Source organism: Glycine soja, chromosome 16 (genome assembly GCF_004193775.1).
Source record: "Glycine soja cultivar W05 chromosome 16, ASM419377v2, whole genome shotgun sequence".
Classification (NCBI taxonomy): Eukaryota; Viridiplantae; Streptophyta; class Magnoliopsida; order Fabales; family Fabaceae; genus Glycine; species Glycine soja.
Window position 1 is genome coordinate 29,234,348 of NC_041017.1, and position 26,378 is coordinate 29,260,725.

The 26,378-nt window shown below is 30.7% G+C and overlaps 2 protein-coding genes across 3 annotated transcripts; one reads left to right on the plus strand and one right to left on the minus strand.

Annotated features, from left to right (window-relative positions):
* Positions 1–6,891: 6,891 nt before the first annotated feature.
* On the plus strand, positions 6,892–11,520 carry LOC114390220. Of its 2 annotated transcripts, none has more exons than XM_028350920.1 (7): positions 6,892–7,414; positions 7,976–8,582; positions 9,183–9,296; positions 9,392–9,460; positions 9,957–10,022; positions 10,259–10,318; positions 11,201–11,520. In XM_028350920.1, the coding sequence occupies exons 1-7, from the start codon at positions 7,272–7,274 to the stop codon at positions 11,303–11,305; spliced, it is 1,164 nt and encodes a 387-aa protein (XP_028206721.1). In that variant the 5' UTR covers positions 6,892–7,271; the 3' UTR covers positions 11,306–11,520. The 2 variants fall into 2 exon arrangements, with proteins under 2 accessions (XP_028206721.1, XP_028206722.1); XM_028350921.1 differs by having other exon boundaries at positions 6,895–7,414; positions 9,395–9,460.
* A 130-nt stretch (positions 11,521–11,650) lies between these two features.
* LOC114390437 (phosphatidylinositol/phosphatidylcholine transfer protein SFH12-like) lies at positions 11,651–17,314 on the minus strand. Its single transcript, XM_028351180.1, has 15 exons — positions 17,280–17,314; positions 16,888–17,010; positions 16,241–16,454; positions 15,631–15,730; positions 15,220–15,486; positions 14,954–15,031; positions 14,744–14,845; positions 14,609–14,658; positions 14,330–14,429; positions 14,150–14,224; positions 13,903–13,965; positions 13,448–13,553; positions 12,765–13,162; positions 12,004–12,078; positions 11,651–11,889 (listed from the first exon to the last, which is right to left on the minus strand). Exons 2-15 carry the CDS (start codon positions 16,913–16,915, stop codon positions 11,878–11,880), a joined length of 1,668 nt encoding a protein of 555 aa, XP_028206981.1. The 5' UTR covers positions 16,916–17,010; positions 17,280–17,314; the 3' UTR covers positions 11,651–11,877.
* Positions 17,315–26,378: the final 9,064 nt, after the last annotated feature.

Here is a 26,378-nt window from a genome sequence, read left to right on the forward strand (position 1 = left end):
AATTTTAATAACAATACCTCTGAGGACTAAAAGTGGAGTGTTTCTAAATTTAATAGAAAAAGACAAAACAAAAATCTTTTAAAATATTACTAGAACTTAATTTTTAAAAAAAATTAAAAGACAAAAAATATATTTTATTCTTTTTAAAAAATTGATGCAAGTGACATCAACATGTTCCTGAACCAAGGATATTGTTAGTTTCGTTCAAGTCTAACTTAAATATATGATTTTTTTGGTATAGATTTTACATATTTTTTATGGTAGAAAATCATGTTCAAATTTAGAAAGATCAACGTGAGTGATAAATTTTTGTCTAAATATTTAATATAATTGTATATTTAGGATTAAAACTAGAGATTTTACTAATTAAATTAAACTTTCCTAGCGCCATTACATCAAATCCTTCAAAATTACTACAAAATTGAAATTGAGAGTGAAAAATTGTGAAAATAAAATTGGACAGTTTCAATTTCGTAATGGTTTTTGTTCGAAAGGCTCCAAATGGGGTGGACGATCTAGGTGCCTCCGGCGACAACAATAAATGTATGAAAGATTCCAAACCCTTAGGACGATGCATGTGACTTCCATGGCAGCACTGGTGATTTCCAGTGAGCAATAAGACCTGTACACACTTGCACAAACACTCTGATGTCAAAATGAAAGAATATAAGAATGTAACTATCGTGGACCATGTGCCACATGCCAGGTCCAAGATACCTTCATAATAGTTCTAAAACATATGAATGTAATGATGTCAAATAATTTTACACGAGAAAAAAAAAGGCTGAAAAATTGCAGTATATATGAATTAGAATGAATGTTTTAAACTCTAAAAATTAAAAAAGAAAATTGGTACAACTATAAGGATAACAAAAAAAATAATTAAACCATAAATTTAATATTTGCATACGTATTTTACAGAAAAAAAAAGAGAACTACCACCACAGATTAGTATAAGTACAGTTATAGTTAACTAGCGAACAATAATTGAACACCATATATCAGTAGGCAGTAGGCAGTAGGCAATCATAAGTTATATGGATCATTCACATTTAGGCAATATGAACCATATAATTCTTTTTTGTCTCTACTTGATTGATTGATAATATAATATATGAAACTTTAACATGGGTTGAATTATATAATATTTTATCTGTAACCAAAAGAATAATATTTTATCTTTTAGAGATTTTAATTAAAATTAAATTTACTAATAATTTGGTCACTATAATAAAATCAGTCGATAATTTGAAATAATTAACTTAATAATAATTATTAATACATACTTATTGTGAAAAATAGTTTCATTCTTGTCATATATTCTCACTCTAGAAAATAAAATAAATTTTTCACATTTTATCTTTTCATTGATTATAACTCCTTCATTTAAAATTACATGCCTTTTTTTAACCTTATAAATTATATTTTTATTTACTTCTATCAATTCAATTCGTTCTATTTATTTTTATTTTTATTATTACAAAATAAGAAAAATATTTTTTTTTCATATTTATTTACTCAATCAAATGTTTGTTAATTTACCTAACCAAATTTCCTCTCAATTTTTTTATTTAGCTATATATTTCTTATTTATTGGCTAATCAAATATCAACTTTTCCTAATAAAATTATGTAAAATTTTGTCAAGTGTTAAGAAAAAAAGGTGAAAAAAGTATTATTAAGTTTTTTTACAAAAGTATTATTAATTTCTTAAGAATATAATTTCTTTCTAATTATATTTTTCTTATAAATATCTCGTTAAATCATATGATTGTTTGAGTAACCTTCTTCCTTTTGAGTTGAACTTGATCAAGTTTAAAATCCAATTATAATTGAATGCATTAAACAAAATTCAACCCATAAAAATATAATTAAATTAAGTTAGATTAGACTCTGCTTAGGCACCACACAACCCGCTAACACCCTTGCTTATCATGTGTCTAGTATGCATTATTCAACTATTGAGCTGCATCAAGTAGAAGCATGTAATACTTTTTATTTTGATCAATTTAATTTGACGGGAAATTAAAGACAACACGGATCATCAAATAATATATAAACATGTATATATACCATTAATTCAGGCTATGAAGAATTTTTATTTTTATGATTCTTTATTGTTTGATTACACTATCAAGAGAGAAATATAATATGTTTTTTTTAATTAATTAATTAAAAGTTTCATGTCTTAATAGTTATTAAAGACTATGATCATCTTTTTTTAAGTCCAAATTGTAATAAACATTTTTTTAAATCATGATATATTGAAAACCGTTAAATCTTTAAATTGTAATTATATACCATTAACACTTAAAAGAAAACCGTACATTACTCTAGATAATAGCTATTAGATAATTTATTTATAATTTTCATTGATATTAATCTATTAAGCATCCAGCATGGATTTCCATTTGATGCCGACAAATGAATTGGCATAGACAGAGATTAGGGACTCCTAGGATTAAAGTATACCTAAATGTGACCGTACAGCATGGTAATAATGGCATCTTCATATCGAACCCACAATATTCTATGGAATGAGTTTGCACTATACAAAATATTATTTTAAATCTACAGCACCAGTCCTCATATTAATTTGAAAATATATAACATATATATATAGGCCCCTTTTTTCCGTACCGCTGTGTTATAAATATTGCCCTTAATATTAATTAAATATCACCACTATACCAAAAAAATATTATAATTTTGATCCCATGACTGACCATTTTTGTCTTATTGGCAGCAATATTCTGTACCTCGTGCAAATACATAGAATGTGACTGTAAAAAGGGAATATAACAGGCTTTTCCGAACAATAAAATTTCTGGAAAATGAGAGTAACCTTTATGACAACTTAACACGAGAGAAAGACATAGTAAAGGGAATTCTATGCTTTTGAACATCAGCAAGTATACATATAAGCAATGTATCAAGTACGTTGAAGCTACTTAATTGCTTGCTTTTGATTAAATGGCCAACCATAAAGCCAAGTCAAAACACACGTGAGGTACTGTAGCATAAATTATGGATTGGGTTATACTAAAAGATAGTAAAGTGTGTTTATGAATCACACAGTGGAAAGTTAAAAGGTGTTTAAGACTATCTCTTTTTCCATTTGTTCTGACTTGTAGTTAATTATGCTAAATTATGGATTCTAGAAATTATATATAAAGTGGTTGCATTTGTCTCGTTAACTCAACGGCACATAATTCATAAAAATATTAATCGAAGATTATTAACTAATAAATTATAAGACATCTAAACTATTGCTAATGCAAACATAAGAATATTGTTTTTGTATTGATATAATTTGTTTCAAATTTTTTATTGCACAACATTCTTTAATTTTAATTTTCTACTTTACAAAAGTATTAACTACTATGACCTCTATACATTAAAGTCTAAGTTTATAAATGCTGTTCATTTTAAAGAAGTCAACGTTGATTGGTTCAAAATCAGGCAGGTCCAAACTAAAAAAACATTCAACAAAATTATCATACTAGTTTCGAACAAGCTAAATCCATCTTAATATGTATTATGAAAATTATTGTAATAAATAGATGTATATATGACTCATGTATATTGGACCTAATGTACAACATTTAGTGAGAGGGGGGGGGGGGGGGGGGGGGGGTAAAAGTTCCGAGCCGGATGACTTGAATTTCCATTTTATTAAGAAGTGTTGGGAATTTAGGAGTAGTGAGTTTTTAAGCATGATGAGAGAGCTTTTAGAAAATGGACCCATTTCGAGGGGTGAAAATCCTTCTCTTATCATCTTGATATTGATTTCTAAGAATGATATATAACCCCAAGGGTTGGGAGATTATAGATCTATTTTGCTCATCTTGGATAAACTTATTGCGAAAGTCATGACAAAAAGGTTGATGGGTGTTTTAGATAAAAGAAATGTTAGGATCATACTCTCTAAAATACTTTTTTGAACATATTATCTTTTATTGGTTAAAATTTATGAGAAATCACAAAATTAAGTGGATTTCACATCTTATTTAATGGTTGTCTCTCCTAATTTTGTAGTTTTTAATATATTTTAATCAATAAGAGAGAGTGCATATGGAAGATTGTGTTAAAGAGTGTATTACTAGCACTCTTCTTTGGATAAAATCATTGATGAAAGACAATGTGCCTTCTTGGGAAGAAGGTGTGTGTTGGATGGTATACTTGTTGCTAATGAAGTGGTGATGGGGCAAACATGAGGAGGAAGAATTGTTTGATTTTTAAAGTTGATTTTGAGAAGACTTGTGACTCTGTGTGTTGGAAATTTCTCTTTTATATGATGAGGATGATGATATTTTGTGAAATGTGGATTAGTTGGACAAAAGGTGGGCTAGTCTCTTCATCGATCTTGATTTTGGTTAACACGGTAGTTCTACGGAAGAGTTTAGACTACGAAGAGGACTAATCCAAGGTGACCCCATTGCACCTTTCTTGCTCCTCTTGGTGTCAACAAGCTTATTTGATTTGATGAGACATGTTATGTGGTGGGGGAAAGATCAAGTGGAAGTTTCCAAACTTAATTTTTACAATTTGCGAATGATATACTTTTCTTTGCTAAGGCATCTTCTTGCAATATTGTGTTTGAAGACTTTTTTTAGGTGTTTTGAACTTGCCTATGGGTTAAAAGTTAACTTCTTCAAAAGCAAGTTGATTGGAATCGAGGCAGATGAATCTTCTCTTTTTAGGTATGCTTTGATCCTTAATTGTAACATGACGAGCATTCCTTTTGTTTATTTAGACATTTCGATAGGTGCAAATTCAAGGAGGGAAATCACATGGATCTGGTTATGCGTAAATTGAAGGGAAAGTTAGCTATGTGAAAACAAAAAACTCTCTTTTGGTGGAAAGGTTACACTTATTAACTCGGTCTTAGTCTCTTTACTGTTATTTTTTTCATCCTTTTATAAGATTTCTCCTTCTGTGGTGAAGAAGATTATTTGAACTCAAAGAAATTTCTTATGGGAAGGTGATGAGGAGAAAAGGAAAGGTTGCATGGGTTAAATTAATGGGAGGACGTGTGCATGGCAAAAGACAAGCTAGGGTGGGCTGGCATAAAATAAACCAAAGAGTTTCAATTATGTTTTCCTTGGAAAAGGAAGGTGAAAGTTACAAACAAATCAAGAGGGCTTGTGGTATAAGGTTTTGACTTCAAGGTATAGGTGGGATCTTGCTCCCAAGAACCCCCTATCTCCAACCCCTTCAGTGCACTAAGCTTTCTTCTCTATTTAACCATGCATGGAATGAAAAAGCTTGGCATTGCCATCTCTTCTTTGAGCCACTTGATCCTCAATTTTTGTTCCTCCAAAAATCTAGAAAATCCTTCTCCTTTCTATTTCCTCTTCCTCCAATCCTCCTTCTTCATCTTTAATATCCAATTCATTGATCCTTTTTCCACCAACTCCTTTCTTTTGTTTGGCCTCGCTTTTTCTTCTTTTTTTAAAAAATAATTAAGGATTCGATTTTACTTATTTATCTTATATAAGATGTTTTTGAAAACTAGATACAATAAACCTACTAAAATTATATTTAAAAACTTTATCAGCAACTTTTTTTAACATACCAATAGATCGATAGATATGTAATGTATTAATTCCTAAAGATATTATTATTATATATAGTAAGTCTAAGTTTTTAAATAACCTAATAAATTTGCTACGTTAAGATCATTTATAATATATATATATATATATATATATATATATATATATATATATATATAACAACATAATATATTATTTATATATATACTTAAATATAAGTTTATATTTATATTAAAAAAAGGCATAACTAGGTCTTTAATCAAAGAAAGTTTCAATCGGGTCAAATATTAGATCGATTTGCATATTTTAAAACGGATTAAACCTACTCTAATTTTTCTCATTATTTTATTTTAATTTTAATCAATATACTATATATATTCATTCTATATATAGTACTCTTTAACTAATTACAATAATTTAGAAAATTGATTAGTAACATTATATTTATTAACAATTTATATTTGTATTATTTTCTAAAATTACACTTGAATGTATTGGAACTCGTCATTCTCTTTTTCCACTTAATTAATTAATATATAGCAATAGAATAATAATTGTGCATTTTATCTTATTAATTTGTTGTTAGTAATTTTTTTTCCTGATTCTCACAATGTAGGAAACAATTTAGAGAGTCTCCTAAAAAGTATCAAACAAATCTCTTAAAAGGTTCCTATAAGTATAAAAGAATTATTTTTCAAAATAAAGAATATTTAAATGATATTTTTAACATGGAAAATTCACTATTTTAAAATTTTTAAAACTAATATTTTTTTATTTTCATAAAACATTTCTATAAGTTATTATGTTAATTAAAAACATAACTAAAATTAACCTAACTCAACCCATAATTAAATAATTTTTTTTCTCTCAACCTTAACCCATGCACACGTAATCTGTATACAACCTAAACCCCTAAACCCTAGTCATCACAAAAATAACAATCAATGATGATGGTGGCTGAAAAAACGTCTGGCAATTAATACAACTACAATTTCCCTAACTAAGAGATGGCTCTAATTAAACACAATCGCCACTCACTTTAAATAATGATGGTGGCTAAAAAATAAAAATCTGGTTTGACAATACAAATACAAGTTCCCCAACAAATTAAGAGATGGCTCAAATAATTAACTCAATCACACTTTGCCGTATGACTCACAGAGAGTAGTATATTGTTTTGAAATATAGTATTATTGTAGGCAAAACAAAAGGTCCACTACCCTTTTACCGAGGAAAAAAGTCCATACCACTAGCACAACTTTAGGAAGAATTTACTTATATTCATGCATATTCCCCGAAGGTGTCATATCTATGTCTATCCTAAAAGCATAAACACAGTGATCAATTTGTTGATCCGAGAGGACCAGTATATATATAATAACCTTGCTGTCTAGCACCATAACCGTTCTTTCAGGACCCTTTTTCAAAGCTCTATGCAGTTTTGCTTTGGGAATTTCACCGTATAATTACTAGAGTTCTTTTGGAGTGAGCATAGTGAACTCAAAAAGACTTATTAACGAGGGAAGAGATCAAGCAACAAGGAGAAAAAGGGCTGCAACTTGTACATGCATATGGTATCAAATATCAAGGATATATATCCAATCTTATTACATTAATTGTAAAAAGTGAAAGGGTCTCTCAAGGTTGATATATAGGGTAGCTAGCTAATTAGATCGATTATCTTTTGTTTTGGGATCTTGAAGTTGGAAAAATTATGGAGTTTGCCAGTTTCCATCTTCAGCAGCATCAGCTCCAAGAAGAATCTGCTCAGTTTAGTATAATTTCAACAACCCCACCACCTGACTCTAAACCTTCCACTACTATCACTAATCAATCATGGATCCCAAGCAACATGTAGTAAGTGCCTTCACTTCACCCTTTTAAGCAGAACTTAACTCTTGAATCTTGATTTGTAACACATATACCACAATATGATCCCCTTAGAATTGTAACCAATCATCTGTGTCTCAGCTGAAACTAATGAATTCTTTGAAGCAGGTGTTATGATATTTGAATTCTTTGAACCCCCCCTTAATTAAATATTAAAGAGGATAGCTTCTTATATCTCTATTTTCTCGGGCTTGTGGGGTTCCCTGTGAATGTTATTCAACAAAAAATAACTTCTTATGGAAAAGATATGAACATTTTCTTTTGAAAATATCAAGATATGGACATATATAGTAGAAAAAAGAGTGTACATCAGTTTGCAAGAACTCTCCACTACAAGTCTTTTAATTATTAAAGTCTGCTAGCTGTAGTAGTAGTATGTCTTCAAATAATAATATTTATCTTGATTTCACATTTGACCATTTCATGATTATATTCTACAATGCTTTACTTTGATTGCTTTCTAGTTGTTTCATCTTTGAAACAGTGATAGCAGCCATATAACTTACACGTGTGTGAGTTTGTTTGCAGCAATGGTTATAACAGTGGGTTTCTAACTGATCAGAGCTTCACAAATTCAAGAGAACTACAACACAAGCACGCCATGACTGATTCACTTAGAATTTCAACAAGGCAAGCCTTTGGTTTTAACAATGGAAAAAGCCTCATAACTCAGCATCCAGTTGGTGATAATAATAGTCTCTTTCCTGCAAGAATATTCAAAGGTGAAATGATCGACAACACCTTCATGAAGGCTATGGAGGAATCATCACTAGTTCCAATTCATCATGAACCACGATATTCTTCTCCTAGTTTCTTATCTAGTATTGGTGTAACTGTTGGTGAAGAGTTTTATCCTAATGACAAGCCTATAGATGGAGGGACCCCAAGCAAGAGATATAATAATAGCTTTGGCGATGTTGCCTTAATTTCAAATTTACCAACCCTAGATATGGCCTCTTCCTTAGTTTCATGTTCTTTGGGATTAAACCCTAAAATGTTTGATCTGCATACAAGTTATGGTGGGAGTTGTGGAATCCAACCTGGCTATGATACTTTTGGTATTAACGAGAGCATATCTTTGAGTCACAGCTATGAGCATGGCCGTGAAAACAGTCCATCAAACAGCACAAGTAAAGTGAGTACTATATTTTCTCTACATCTTTTCTCATATGCAATAGATACATATGCATAAAATATAATGAATTAAACTTTTCTTATGACTTTAAAATCAATTTATATATATACATAACTTTTTTTCTTAAACTCTCATCTGACATTTTTATATGTTAATTTTAATTTAGGCAATTTTTTATAGCTCATGTTATTTTCTTTTTCTTGTGAATGTTTGGCTGTTTGTCAATTTTTTTATATATTTTTTTTACATATTTATGCATTCATTGTAATAATTGATCTGTGTGAGTGTGTATGTATTTCATACCGTCTCAATAAGGATGTCTTATATTTTGTGTGTATTTTTTATCAATAAATATTAATTATTAATATGTGTTAGTTTTTTATAGTGAGAAAATTCAAATCCATGATCTCTTCTCATTGTTCTTCTTCCTTTTGAACTTGGCATTTTTGTAAGCATAAGGGCTAAAACTAGTTATATAGTAACTAAATTTGAGTAATATTTGAAACACGAATTTCGTTTTTACATTCTTATAAAGAAAATAATTAAGTCTCTTCGGTCCAATTTGATTGGATTAATTAACCTTTTTCCAGTAAATTATAGATTTCATCATTTGTAAGTGAAGTTGCAACGACGAAAAGGCCAAGCAATTGCTCTCCACCAAAAGAATCTGAAGCAAAAGCTAAGAAGTCAAGGCCATCATGCCCGCCCCTGAAGGTAATATTTTATGATAAAAAGTTGTTTAAATTGAAGTTTTGGGTCACTTTCATGTTTAATCAAAAAGGGCTGATCGATGTGGACTAAGTTTAAAGCAGGTAAGAAAGGAGAAATTAGGGGATAGGATCCAAACTCTTCAGAGACTAGTGGCACCTTTCGGAAAGGTACATCATATCTGATCTCTGGCCATAGGCCACTTATTAATTTGTGTGTGTCTATATTTTGTTTGTTTCACTTTATATATATAAATTTTAAGATTTTAACATGAGTATTAAAAAAATGTAATTAATATTTTAAATTTCATATAGAAAATATTATTTAACCTTTTAATATATATCCTTTAATTATTCATTTACTCCTAATAAACATTGAAAGAATAATTTTAATACATGGAGTATTGATAAAGGGTAGTTTTGAACAAAATATCTAATGAATTATTGGTTTTGTAAAATGATAATTAATTTAGAATAATTTTTTCCCTCTAAAATGTGATATTTAAAGTGGAACGGGGGGAATATATATTCAAAATAAATAATGTCAATAGTTTTCGGTCATATTATATAATTGATTTCCTATTATTATTATCATTATTATTATTATTATTGTTTTTTGCTTTTATTGATTAATTTGTTACTTTAAATTATGTTCTTTAATTCGCAGACCAGCACCGCCTCTGTCTTGAGTGAAGCAATTGGCTACATCCATTTCCTTCACCAACAAATCCAGGTGGATATTTAGACATTATTAGATCAATCGTTTTTAATATGAAGTAGTTGGTAATTAAGCTGCAAAATTTTAAGTGTACTTACAAACCTAAGGCTAGTTAACTAAAGGCCGTTAAACTATATAGAAATATGAAAATAAATAAATTCACAAAAATTACGTTGAAATAAATAAAAGTTTTAATACATGCCTTTAATTCTTACTGATAAAAAAAAAATCATTCTCGTTGTTCATTGCAGACTTTGAGCATTCCTTACATGAAATCCGCGCAAAGCAAGCCCTCTAGAGTGGTGCAGCTGGTAAGAAATGCATAAACTATATTTCTGTGCAGAATTTAACTCCTAGGCGAAGACTGGAGTCTTTAATTAGATGGGTAGTCATTAATTAGAGAATTTAGTTTTTAATGCATAGTTTTTTAGATTATACTGTAGATGTGTAGTCGTTAATTAGAGAATTTAGTTTTTTGAAGTGAAGAAGATATACTTTAAAATTACCTAAAAAAATACTTTAAAAAATATGAAAAATGATACATGAATCACTATTTATTTTAAATACTCTATCAATACTTTTCATTTTTCTCTATCTCTTTCTATCAAATCATCCTATTATACCTATATTTTTGCTTCTCTATAGGTGTTGAATAGATTTTTGGTTGTCCATAAAATTTTTTCCAAAATATATTTAGTTATAGTATATTTGGTAATTAAGAGATGGAAAATGTTTGATAAACAAGACAACACAAACGCTATCCAACACCTAAAGAAAAAAAAAAGAAAAAAATATATAAACATAATAAGATTTATAATGTGATAAAAAAATTAAAAAAATAAGAAATATCGATGATGATATTTAATTTAAAATAGAAGGTAATTTGCGTATCATTATTCATATTTGATAATTATAATAGTTGAGATTGTACGTAATAATTTCTGGTCATGAGTATTTCTCTTACTCTTCTCTTAATCTTCTGGATTCATGCATGTGAGACTATTTTTGCTCTAGTATGCATTCAGTCATGCGAAGTTTAAACGCACAGCAGTAAAAAGAAAAGGAAAAAATAAGTAGAAAGAAATAAAAAAATGATTATGACATCGAAAAACTAGTTAATTAATTAGAAACTCGTCATATATAGTCATTCGATACGTGATATAAATTACTTTTTGTTTTCTTGCTACATGCAGGATTCAAATAAGGTAGATAGAAGAGAATTCAAGCCCGACCTTAGAAGCAGAGGCTTGTGTCTTGTGCCCCTTTCTTACGCATCATTCATTCATCGTTGTGTTTAGACATTTTCTTATATTGTTATTAGTAACAGATGCCTGAGATAACCCAAATATTGAATCAAAAAATTTTATGGTGTGCTTGGTTTTAGTTTGTGAGCAATGACAATGTTGTAATGTAAAGTGTATAGAGGAGTGAAAATGATGATTAAAAAAAAAATGATTTTCACCTCACTATATATATTTTGACAAATAAATCAATTTCGTTTTATTCTTCGTTACCCGCAAGCAATATGTTGACATTTCATTGAAAATACTTTTTTTTTTATTAATTGTAAAGAAAATGTTATTTCAAGCATATTAATTTTTTTTATGAAGTGTTATTTTGTGAGTGTTCGATTTTCATATATATTTAGAAATCCCCTCAATATATTCATTCCGGCTCTGTACGTCCAAAATAGGACTGGCTTTTGCATACATTTTTTATATACATGGAGAGCAAGTCCAATCCTAGAATGCTATAAGATGACATTTGTGGTATATTAGAGTTCACATTGTGAACATTTAATGTAATAAGATTCATTTGGGAAGTCTTCGGAAAGCCGAACGAAGAATTAAACCCCAGATAAATTGAGAGATTACCAAGCGAACTGCATTATAAAAACAAAATATTAAACACAAGAAAAAAAGTTCTATTATATATATATATATATATATATATATATATATATATATATATATATGTTTGGGCATATTGTACTTACCAACTTCTTCTTCTTTTTCTTCTTCTCAATGTAAGCAGAAAGCTCCTCTTGCTTGGAAAGGGAATCCTCCAAAGCCTAACAAAGGCCGAACCATTATTTTTTTGGTGTAAACTTTTTATAAAAATTTGTGCAGCAATAAAAAATGGTGAGAAAAAAAAAAGAATGCAAAATCATATCCCTAATTAAGATTATGCACATGGCTTATTTCTACAAAAATTTAAACTTGTGTAATTTTCTACTAAACATAAAATTTGTGTAATCTCATAAAATCTGAGAGTTTCTATCTAATTTACCATAGTAGATAGATAAATGACATTGTAAAGTAGTCAAATATTATTTTCTGTCTAAAAACGTTTTAAGCTCGCAATGTTTATAGATCAAGTTTTTTTTTCATAAAAGAAATACTAGTTTGTTAGATTATTAGTTTTTATTAACAAAAAGAATCAAATTCATAACTTTTTTGTCTTATTTTTTTTTTAACTATTCAACTCATCTTATATTTAAAGTGTACAAATTAAGTTAAAATCATATTTAGTGCATTTTTAGATTAAAATTTGCAACTCATATTGGTGTAGTTTGACTATTGAGTTTGCAAAAGCAACACGAGTCTTCTTGTCATAAAACTGAGTTTTCAAGCAAAATTTTCATGTGCACAGTACAAACGTACTTTGGGGGGATAATTAATCAAAGTATCAAACATGTAACCAAAATGAGTTTGGAGCTCCCCCAACAGAAGATCAAACATAGCTTTGTTTTTTTACCTTCTTGGTTGCCAAGAGTTCTTGCTCCAAAGCATCTGCTCTGCTGATAGCAGCATTGAGCATTTCCTCCTTCTCAGGTGGCATGCAGGTGGTCTGGTTGTTCATGTTGACCATTCTGTCTTCCAACTCAGCCATGCGTTTCATCACAGTCATGAACTCTTGAGCAGAGATGTTAGGCATAGTAGTCATTTCCTCTGTATTTGGAGCCTGTCCTTTATATTCGCCACCAAAGTTGGAGTAGAAGTTGGCGTCTGTGAGCTTCTTTGGCATGTTCTTAGTCATCCTCACCATTGTCACTATGCCCATCACAAAGGCCATCACACCAGTGAAGATTTGAGAGTTCACTTTTTCATGAATCTTGAACGAATCAACCATGGCGTATGCATCGACTGCTCCAGCTGCCATGAGTTGCACAAAAACACATCATTCACTTCACATGTTGTCATGAGTTAAGGATTTAGATTCAGGGAGTGACATTTCTGTGTTTTAATTTGTTATAGACACCACACAAGGTGACTTTATAAAGTTTTAGTCATTTAGGATCGAATATGCATTATTTTTTTCAGTTTGGACTTAAACCAAGACCACTGGTTAAGCTGGAACAATCTCACGTCATTTGATCTACATACTTGGTGGTAAGAATATGCATTATAAAAGAGTTAAAAAAAGAAATACCATTCTACCTTTGGATACTGCAAATTTCTCATTTTCTTCCATCTTTTTATTCCAAGCAGTCTTATCAGCCTCGGGGACAAAGTCCTCGTAGTTGTAAGCCTTAGAAGCAGGAACCTGTAATATTTTTTCAAGGTTTAGTACTTAAAGCTAATGGGGGCACTATTTATTTAATTCTTTTAATAAAAAAATAAAGGTCAAATGAGACTTCCAAAATATGCAATCTTCTGTATAAAACAATGTCTACATGAAACAACCAAAATTTACTTCACTACATCATAGTTGAATTAACTAGTCTAGCATGTTTGATTTTTCCTTCTATAGTACCCTCACTAGCTATATTTTGTGATATGAAAGATTGCAGCTAAAACTATATGCGCTGTGATAAAGAAGTAACACTAATATGAAAGGTTTCTGCTGTTAACCATATCAAGCATGGATAATGTGAAAGATACTAATAACATACCTCGGCAAAGACAGAAGACAATTGTGCGGCGAGATTTGCCTCCAACTTGGGAGTCTCGTGTTCCTAAACATGCTTATGATTAGTTTGGACGTTAATCAATAATAGAAGGAATCAAGGGTAAAATTAAAAAACAACAAAGGATTTTGAATAGAGAAAATTTATCTACTATATAAAATGGAAATGCCAAATGAAAGCTGTTTTTCGAGTTATCTAAGTTCAACAAAGACATTCAAATAAATTATCTCACCTCAGAAGTTGTCTTCTCTTCCATGACAGGAACCTCACATTTCCTTGAACATTTGTGCTCACCATTTTGAACCATCTGTTAGTCCATATAGATATATATTAAGTACATAAACTTGCAAATCCATAACGTTAATTCGCTGAAAACATAAAAGAGGAAAACAAAAAGGGATTGCAACCCCACCTTCATTATATCTGCATCCTTCCAAGGGCCCTTATCAGAGCGCATGCAGCCTCCTTGATCAGCACAGGTGCAAGCACCTCCCAAAAACTCTGGCAACTCACTGGCAAAGCAAAAACCAATAGATAAGAAGATTGTCAACAAAACCTTAAGTCAATGAATGTTGATAAAGATTTTGAATACTAGAATGACAACTATGGGGCAGAAACAGGACTGGAATTACTTGTGACACAAGGAAAATCAGGTACTGCAATGTTACAGTATTTGTTAACATGAACTCACCTCTCATCAATTATCTCAAGCAATTTGCTTTGATACTTGTTGCCAAGAACCTGATGAATTATAAGCTCAATTAGATAAAATCCTATTTTCTTGACAAAAAGATGTAGATATTTAGGATAAGGTCTTTGTTCTCACATGGATTTTTGATGTGGTCTTTGGGTCAAGGAAGGATTTAACGGTGTTCCACAACATTCTGAATCCAGAACCTGCATTGATGATGAACATGCGGTTCAAGGTCTGCAGTGAAGCCACCAATTTTATGATATTACAACTCAGCAATCCACAATATTTATTTGCAACTAAACTTTTATGTAAACCTTAAGCAAAATACAAGAAAAAACATACTTCAGGGTAGTTGTCACCGTCAATCTTCTGAAGGCGGGTGATGAGCTCCCTGGCATGCTTGTTGAAGTTCTTAAGCCCCTGTGAGATAAAACATAGCAAGTTTTCATCATATTTTTCATATTTTACACATTTCTTTTTCATTCTCATAGATATCAAGGTTCATTTTGAAGTGTGAACTGAATAAAGATAGTAAGTTCAATTTGTCATGCTGGTTTCTTAACTTCAATATTGGAATGGCTAATAGATAAACTATTTCTGTTACGTACCACTCCTTGCACATCAAGGATGGTTGTGCTTTGATCGATGTGTTTCTTTGCAGCAATGGTGCAAGCCGCGAATTTCACATCAAATGTCCTCTCGAACTCCTTGACATGGTATTTGATATAGCGATCCATGGTTGTGACTTGCATCAACTTGGTGGCATCTACTTGGCCCAATCTCTCAATGTAAATTGGTCGTCCATCTTTATCAACTCCATGATGTCCTTGAGGATAATATTGCAGGACTTCATCGAGTTCCTTGAATTCAAAATCCTAGTATAAAAGGCACAAAATTAGTAAACAGAAGGAGGAGCAATACTATAAACAAGTGGGGAAAAGGGTCAAGTATATGATAAAACTAGTAATAAATCCCCTCATTTCTCACAAATATCATTGTTATATATAAAACAAAAATACCTCAGTGATGGTGTCAGCACCAAATTCCTTCCTCCATTGAAGCATGTCAGACCACATTTGCTTAGATTTCTCAAGGTCAAATTTCCTGGCCTTCAAGAATCTGTTCAACAAAATGCAAGTAATGCAGGAAATGTGTCAAGTTCCTACTCATAACCAATTGAATCAATATAATATTTGGTCCCTTAAAATGTTTTTTCTATTGCTTTCCTCTCTAAAAATCTCTGCCAATACGAATTGATTTCTAAATTTATCAAGGAGCTAACAAATTCATCCCTCCAGTCACCAACTTGTAAAGACAAAAACATTCAAGGATCAAAATAACAAGTAACATAATTGGGGTCCAAATTATATATTTACTCCATAACAATTATTTGTAGGAATAACCCATGAATGCGAATTTGAATGGAAAAACAACAGATAGTTAGAATGGACTCATTAATGCAGATTTTAAAATTAGGTAGCATTGTTATTCACTCTTACAAAGATGAATAGCCTCAACCAATCTGATAAATAGATGACCAACCTTGTTCAATCTTTAGGTGAATTCTAAATTATATCAAAATCTTGTGCCTCATTAGTAGGAGTTAAGCAAGATAATTAAGGTGATCACCTAAGCAACATGTGATAGTCATCGTGCTTCTCAGGGAGTAGCTCGTCCAAGACAAGAGCTTGACGGAACTCATCAACAGCTTTGGACTCTTCAGCATCGCGGATATCCTCGATTTCAACCGACATGACCTTGCTGCTGCTTCGCCTCTTACTCCTTGTTAGAGAATTCCTCAGCATTTTCTTCAATGAACCAACACGGTCACTCTTTTCAAGAGCTGCAAACCATCACCACAGTTGGTTCAGTTTTTTTTTTTACCAAATTTCTGTGGTATTTTTACCAATGGTCACACTGAGATTAGAACCGACAACCTCAATATAGTACTCAAACTCTCTACTACTGAGCAGATCCTAGCTAGTAGTAACTTTCTATGATTTTGATAAGAGAAACATACGCTATTTTCTAATCAGATTTGGAATTTCAATTAAGTAACATATGTTAAACCTTTATTACACGAATAATGAGTAGAATCTCCAATTCTAATCAGAGAACAACACTAAAAGTAAATAAGAAATTGCACTTAAGTTTTGTACTTTTTAAAATGTAAGTTGTTTTTATCCAAAAATAATCTCAACCAAACATGTAACCAGCAATTTAAGATTAATTCTGGCAAGAAAGAAAAAAAAAGAGAGAGAGAGATGGAAACTGACATGTCTTTGGAGACAGGGGTCCAGACATGGTGTGGCTTTTGTTGATAGCTTCTGCTGGGTATTCAGGAGAATTATACACTTGTCATACGAAAGCAGAAAAAAAACATAGCACTACCAAATGCCCTGCATGCATGCAAACAAATAACCAATCAGTAACAATATTCCATTAAACACAAAATAATGAAATTAATAACAACACCAACGTGCATGGCATGCATGCATGCAAACACACGAGATTTTAAAGTTTAAAAAAAAAAAAAGAAACGGAACTGAACGCCGAGAGATCGAGAATTGAAACTCTAAAGAGGTTTACGAGTATCAAATGGGTTTTTGCAAAAAGAAAAAAGAAAAAAAGGAAGAAATAAAGAAAGGGTAAAATAGAATATGATCACCTCGTGAAAGCGAAGGGGACGAGGAGAAATGGAGGAGAGAGAGAAGTTATAAGAGAGGGATAACCCTGAAAATAGGTTTTCTTGTTTCAGAGACAGTGAGAGTTTCACGATGGGGCATTGACCAAGTCACAGTTCTCTAATTGGAGAAGAGATAGATATAGAAGAGAAAGACAGATATTGAAGAAGGGGTTCGGCGAAACGTAAGGCTGTTCCATTCATGTTACATATTGCATCCATCTCTTTCTCATGTTGATGTCTCTCTTCCCGTTTTGCCCCACCCCCCACTTGCCAAATTCTTATTGATTGTTTTAACAATAAATGTTTAGACTTTAACTTCTAAATACAAAAAATAAATAATAAATACTAATTTAAGTACCTCTAATGTTGATTTATACACACTAATCCAAATTAAATTTTAATTTACTAGGTTTTTTTCATTTATAAAATTTACACTTGTAAAGGATTGTTGGTTAATCTCTTTTTGAAAAATATAATTAGTCATGATCTTTAATGAAAATTTTACTTTTAATCGAGAGATCTTACTTAAATGAATTGAGTCACATGATATTTGTTGGGATCAATGGATTGTTGGTTATGAACCCCAATTAAAATATGTCAAAATTTTTAAATTTATCACCAATGTAAATTCAAATTATGCACCAACTCAAAAAGATTCAAGAAGAGAAAATGGAGAGAGAGAGAAAAAAAAACAAACCAAGAATGAAAAAAACAATTTAAAACAAATATCAAGATCCATTAAAGAAATCTTAAACCAATAAATCAATTAAAAGCGTTCAGCCTTTCATGAAGGCTTCACACAAAATCATCAAAAGTGTGGAAAAGAAACCTTAAACCAATAAATTAATTCAAAGCGTTTAGCCTTTCATGGAAGCTTCACACAAAATCATCAAAATGGAAAGAAATGAAAATCAGATTAAAGAGACTAGGCAATGTCGTCGCAGTGTTCTTTCTATGGTCCTAAAAAATGTCTACCTAAGGTCATCTAAAGCCTTAGCATATCCACCCCTGACTAGATGTTAATTAGCCTAATTACAAATTAATTTCACAAATTGTAGTTGAATGATAAAGAAAAACATGTTTGCTATTGTCCATGAATTATTCAATCCTACAGTTTGGATTTTGTTGTCTTCATGAAATAAAATTTTTTTTGATGATTTTAAAAGGGATCATTTTGTCCTTAATATTTTTTAGAAAAGTTTAATTCAATTCTTGATGTTTTTAATTGGGTTCACAATTTGTATTTATTTTCGTTACATCACGTTTAACAATTAACAATAATAATTAATTTGAAGCTATTTTTTTAATCAAAGAAATTTTCATTAATCCAAAATCAAGACAAAATAAGGCGATCAAATGATCCAGCCCACAATCAAGAAACAATCTACCTTACTGTAACATCAATAAAGCTATATGTGGTCTAAGCTTAGGACTAGACCACCCTCTATACAATATGTTGTTAATGATTCTTTCTATACAATTCCTATTGTCATCTCTTTGATTGAAACAAGAGTCATCTCTAAAGAGTCAAAGCTCATGCACAGTTTCTGTCAAAGCTAATCTAACAAGTTCAGATTTCCAGCCTTTACCTCCATAGCAATTCAAAATCCAATTTATCTCCTCATTCCAAATTCTTGGAGTATGATGGATACCAAGCCAATGAAGTATTCCAACCCAGAACTTCTTCAACATAAAAAAATCAAAGAATAAATGATCAATGGTTTCAACCTCAGTACAAAAGACACATTGATTATTATTCAACATTCCAAACCGATGCAATCTGGCCTTTGTGGTTAAATTCCCATGACAGATCATCCATAATGTAAAGATTGCACAAGGTCTTGCTCTATTGAGGAGAATTAACTTGGCCCAACCTACATTTGGTGTGGCAGGCAACAGGTTACCATACACTTTCCTCCCAATGAATCTCCCTGATTGCAACATCTCATTCCAAACATTATGCATGTTCCCAATGTTATCCCTCTGCAGAAGAATTGTTTTAAATGTACCCGAGTCTGATCCCTTGACAATTCTATGCATCATAGGTATTTTAGTCTAAAAGATTAAAATGAAACTTTTAATATGTAAAAGATCACATAGATATTTTAGTCTAAAAGTTAACCAACGGACCATAATGACAATTTATGATTAATGATAATGTAAAATTAATTTATATTGTTAGTAGATAACTTTTTTTTCTTTTTCAAATGCTGCCTAAAGTGACATTTTAAACTTTATTCTTTAGTTCTTCATTTCTCATTTATTGTTTCCTTTAATATTACATTATTTATTTACTTATTACACTACATTTATTTTTAATAAAACATTTGACTTTTAATATAAATAAATACAAGATTTCAAAAATTAAATTAATTACCTAAAAATAATGTGTATCATCTTATGTTATTTTATATTTATTAGCTAATTCAACAATTGATTTTACCAAATAATTGAATTTAGTAAATTAACTTTGTAATTTTCAGCTAAAACTTATTTTTTTTCAAATTTTAACTAACTATTATCAACTAGCTTACAAATTATTTTTGCCAAACATACTCCGTATAAATCCTATTTAATACTTGTGAAGAAAAAGATAAACACAATGTCCACATAATATAAAATCCCACCTTTTAAATATCTATTAAGAGAGAAATATACACAATTTTCACATAACAATATCATGTGAAAATTTACCGTGAGAAGATCTTTTATATATTGACACTTCATTTAAAATTGTGTAATCATATATTTTGAAGTAGAAATGAAATATGATAGTCGTACTAACAATTTTGTTCTTGGTATATTAGTGGTAATGAACCATAATTAAATACATTTTAGATAATAAATATCAATTTCTTCTTTTACGAATGAAGTTCTAACTTTTGACACCCTTGGATGGCCTTTTGAATAAAAGGGTAGTTTCATTTGGAATTTATTAAATGGGAGTATTTTTTGAATTAATTCTCAAATGGGGTAAGTTGTCACAACTTTGGGGTATGAAGTAAAAAAAAAATTAATGACTTCAACCTTTTTTTTAGTGAAATCGTAAATAATGTAATGACTTTAGAATTTTTTTAAAGTTATTTATGTAAAGTCATAAATTTTTCACGAGTTCAAAGTTGTGTTACATTTTTTTCTTTTTAAATTAATTTTGAATGACTCTAAAGCCACTTTAATTTCTATGACTTCTCTATTATTGTTTTATTTAATATTTTCAATATTTTTGTTACTAATGTTAATAATTATTATTTCTTTTGTAAATTAGAAAAAATAATGTAAATAAAAGCCTTCAATTTAAATAAAAAGTACTACACATAGGTTGGTTTAAGAAAAATATTAATAGTGAGATAATGTCCCACAATGAGTTTTTTATAGATATGCGTTCTGGTTTTTCATCTTGTTGCACTTGATTTGTTGATGGTCGTTGTCCTTTTATCCTATGATTTCTTCCTCTTCTTGTTCTAGGATGATCACATGTAATCATTTGTTATTGTTGATGAACATCATCACCACCCTGATCATCAACACTATTATCGTTATTATTGTTATTGTTGTTATTATCTTCTTCCTCTTTATCCTCATGACTCATGTCATGCATTTGAGTAGGTAATGATGAACGATAACAAGAGCTCTATGGTGATGGGTTGTATGCAGATCACAAAGTGTTGAAAGTGGTAGCAAATATTTGTGAGTGTCTTTCAACAACATTTGAGGTAGAAGAAACTTAAAATGAGTATTGAAGCATATATAATAAGACTCTTGGTGTTTGAAAACTTTGTTCACATCCTTGAGACATATATCTAGAGAAGCCTACTGATTGATCAATAGGTTATGCGTGTGATTGATGGTGTTGAGCATATATCCAAAAACATGCACTAGAGATACACTAGGTTTAGCATGTGATTGATGGTGGTGATAGATAGGATAATACTAAAAATTAAGAATTATCAAGTTATAAATAATAATGAATAATAATAACAATAATTTATGAAAATTATTAGGTAAACTTACAACCTCAATAAATGGTGTCCCTTTCATGAGATATATATCGTCTAGTTCGACATATATACCATTGCATGTATTCTGAATTTTCATGCAAAATACCTTGGTGAACTTCACCTTAAACAATATAATCATTCCAATGATTTCATTTGTCAATCCAATGGTGATGATGGTAAGCTCAAAAAATATTTGTCCTCCTTCTCATATCTATGTCATGTAGTTCATCTAGGTTTGGGGGGTTATCTCAAATATTTTGTCGCGGTCCAAATTATCTCATGACCCTATCTATTGTATGTCATAGATACCTCGACATTATTAATCAATCACCTTATTTGATGTGCCTCAGAAGAAGGTATCCATAAGAATTACAATATATATATATTATTATTGTGACATATTTATTAATGAACAAGAAACACAAAGAAATACTTTAAAAAAATAAAAAATGGACCTCATTCATATGTAGTCTATCAAATATGATGCATATAAGTCTAACTACATAGGTGGAAATGTTTGTTTGGCTCATCGACCAAGATCACTTTTGTGCAAAAGGAAATCCAAGTTCTTATTGTACTTTTTCGTTAGATAAATTATCTATGCACGGAGCAATGCATTTAAAGCGGACTCACGCCCATGATTGTAGTAGCAACAAACATCCTCTTATATCAATTTGTAAAGGCTTTATAGCCCAATCAAGAGCTCAAAAAAAGGAAGCTAATACTCCTGCACCCTAACTATAATGACTTGCTTCTGTAAAATTTTCTAACAAAAGGAAATACATAAAATGAACTCTTATTCTTGAAGTATCTAACATCAAACATCTGCCTATGAGCATCATGATATAAGCTCTAACATATTAAGTAATCAAAACATCATCAACATCAATAGGAAGTTCTTGAAAATTTTGCCACAATCACGCTAAATAAATAATTTTCTTTTGATATACTTATCAGGTGGAATGTCCACCAATAAGGCTTGACAAGAAAGACATACATCATCAGTACTGCCAGCAGTTACAAGTAGCCCATCAATCTTGAGTCCTAGCCGTAAAGCCAAATCTTCTAAAGTTATGGTTGTCTCCCCATGTGGAAAATGATATGTGTGTGTTTCGGGCCTCCAACATTCAACCAATGTATTGACCAAATGCTGGTTAATATCAATTTGCCCAACAGTTATAACACGACCAAAACTAGCTTCATTTATTAGGTTTTGCATGTGATTATCTATCTAGTCCAAATGTGTAAAAGCCCAGGCAAAATTACACCTTGGATGAATCATTCTCTTTTCGCCTTTCCACACTTTATTGGAAATATGATTGTGTTGTAAGTGCAACAACGAGCCATCAATAGGTTTAGGTTGTGCATGTGTCATTGCTTCACACATTAAACACAAGAGATTGCAAGAAGGATGAAAGAGGTGGAATGTGAGAATGAAGGTCCAATGTGAAATAATTAAGTAGCCTTTTTTTAGTGAAGTGATTCATTAACATAAAGGCAAATATCTCATGCATTTGTTATTTCATGATAGGGAATCTCATGCCTTCTCATGCCTTGTTGCTCACGTGAGAAAGAATCTCATGCCTTTAGTGTTGTACTTGATTGGACTTCACATAAAGAATATCGTGTCACATGGTAAGTTGAATGTGTAGGTTTGGTCTTTGTTGAATGTGTAGGTTTAAGGTTCTTCAAGGTTGTAAGTTTAACATGGTAAGTTTTTCATAAACTTCACCATTGAATGAAGGAAGATTCATCAAGGTGCAGGATATCTAAATCTGATATCTATAGATTCATCAAGGGTTCTTTATTTAACATTATATGTCCATAAATTATTCATATTTTTACTATTAAATTACACTTTTATTTGTTCATAGATGTCTACTAAATTACACTTTTATTTGTTCATAGATGTCTGGTGAAGAACCCATAATAAGGGATAATGTTAACGAATTTAGTGATGAGGATCAGGACCACGAGGTTCATGAAAGTGTAGAACCAAGCAATCAAAGTCAATTCACATCATCTTCATTGTGAAACCATTAATATCCAACTCTTAGAAGATATAAAATTCTCAAATCCTTATCAGAATAGAGGGAATGACAATATGAATGTCTCCTATGATTTTTATGAAGGCATGATGTTTGAATCAAAACAAGCAATTGTCAATGACATTAAGCAATTTGATTTTCTACATTCATTTAATTATGATGTAGAAGAGAAAAAGAGTGACAAGTATGTTTTCAAGTGTATACAATATGGTAATGGATGTCATTAGAGGGTGAGAGCATCCTTTAGCAAAATACACAGGAGGTGATAGATAAAGAAAATAAATGGTATTCACACTTGCACAACTTCACTCATATCTCAAGATTATGTTAGGTTAGACTTATCTTTAATTGACCATAATATTGTTGACTTAGTGAAGGCAAATCCTAGTATCCTAATCAAAACCTTGATTACAAACATGCTACAACACTTTGGTTATACTATGACATACAAAAAGGCATGACCAACTAAACAAAAAGCACTTGAAATTGCATTTGGAGGTTGGGAAGAATCATACAATTATCTACCTATATGGATGAGAGTTTTCCAACACTTTGTACTAGGTATAATTGTTAGATACAAAACATCCAATTCAATGGAGGATGGTGAGGATGACTCTTCTAAGGTGATTTTTAATCGTGTGTTGTGGGTTTTTAAGCCATGCATCAAAGACTATCAATATTGCAAGTCGATTGTGCAATTAGATGACACATTTTTAACAGGAAAATATTGTGATACTTTATTGATTTCCATTGCACAAGATGGTAATCGAAACATTTCTCCACTCGCTTTTGCAATTGTTAAGAGTGGGAGCAAAGAACTTTGGACGTGGTTCTTGCATTATTTGAGGAGATATGTCACACCTCAACCAAATTTGTGCATTATATCAGATAGGGGAACAAGCTTGCTAGCAACTTTGCGATCAGAACGAGTTAGGTGGATTGGGTCATGTGTAACTTTTACATACTACATTTACCACATTGCATCAAATTTTAATAAAGAGTTCAAAAATGTTGACTTAAAAAAAACAAGTCATCAATATGGGAAAACTTCTAAGCACTTCATGTATTAAATAATTTATTTATTACGTGTTCAACATATTTATTACTCATTATGCTTTGCCTTTTATCATAGAATAAGCAATGAGGAAACCGTGATTTGAGGCCAAGTTGCTAGCAATGCAATTAGAGTTTTGATGAGCAACATATTGGTTGGATCAAATTCCCAAGAGTAAATGGACTCAGGCCAATGATGAAGGAAAATGCTATGGGCATATGACTACTAATATTGTTGAGTGTATGAATTCTATTTTGAAAGAAGCCTGAGCATTGCCTATTACTATCTTAGTCAAGCAAACATTCAATAAAATAAATGACTTGTTTGTTACTAATGGGATGAAAATCATGAATATGATAAAGACAAGACATAGGTACTCCAAAGAGGTATATGTCACGATGCAAGAGAACCGACGCATTGCTAGCACACATTACTATCAGATGTACATTTGGGAAGCAAAGGAGTTTGAGGTTCAAGAGATTACAAATACACGACTTGGGTGACGAGCAATGGCACGCACTGTCAAATTGAACAACTGACGATGTGATCGTGGGGAATTTTAGACACTTTGAATTTCTTGCTCGCATGCAATTGCAACATGTGCCTCTTGAAATTTAGAATGTGATGATTTTATTGACCCTATATAAAAGTTGGAAAACATTTACAAAGTTTATCAGTATCAGTTTCATTCCTTTGGAAGCAAAGAAAAATGGCCTAAAAATTTAGGTCCATATTTTATGTTTAGTCCCTTGAAGCGACGAGACACATCGGGAAGGCCAACCACTAGTCATATACATAATGAGATGAACGAGCTAATTCCAAATAGACCTAAGAAATGTTCATTGTGTAAAACTGAAGGACATAATCGTAGTAATTGTGCATACACGTAAGTTGACACCAAATATTGTGTCTAATTTTCAATTTTATGTTTGTACTTAATTTGCATTGTTCAATTCATATTAATGTATTATGTTGATTTCATTTCAACAACTATTTTTATTACAAAATTATTTTCTATTGTTAATGTTAAAATAATTTTATTAAATAAAATTAATTAATAATACTATCAAATCACACAAAATTATTAGTTTACTTAATTGATAAATGTAAAAAATAATTTAAAAAATATTAAAAACAACTTTAATATTATTTGATAAATTTTGTTAATATGAGTAACAAAAATATAAAAAACATTAAAACAAAAACTATTAAAAAATAGAGAAGTCATATAATTAAAAACAACTTTAGAGTAGTTAAAAATTTAGTTGAAAATTAAAAAAAAAATGTTGCACGACTTTGAAGTAGTGAGAAATTTAAGACTTAATATTAATAATTAAAAAAATCTTTAAAGGTATTTAATGAAAAAAAAGAGCTAAAAGTCACAAATTTTTTACACTTCTTGCTCCCAAATTGTAAGGGTCCCTATCACTTATCTCATTTGGGAATTAATTCAAAAATCACCCACATTTGGTAAATTCCAAATGAAATGACCCTCTTTTTGGTCAAAAGGCCCCCTTGGATGGATCCTATAGGGACAGGTTCATACAACAGTTGTAGCGCGATATAGCTTTTGTATGATTGCTATGGATTCAAAACACTTCCTAAAAGCAAACAAACCAAAAGTGCAACAAAGATTATACAAGCCCGAAATCCAAAAGGATATGAAGATGATAAACAACAAATTCTTCTTTTGATGCCATCACCTGATTAATTTTATTCAGGATCAGAACCAGCAATTGTGGAGGATTTAACGACTTTACGTGTACTGTCTTGATATTCATCATCTTTATCAATTATACCTGTCAAATGATAGTTAAAAAACTTTTTGGCCACTAAGAAATGAAAAGGACAAATAAAAGCATTACCTTTCTTTATTAGCAGAGCCTTCAACGTTCTTTTGGTAAAATCATTTTTACCTCCCACTTCTTGCAATCCTACCAATCTGTCTATTGCTACTCCTTGTTTGAAGAAAGAAACACCT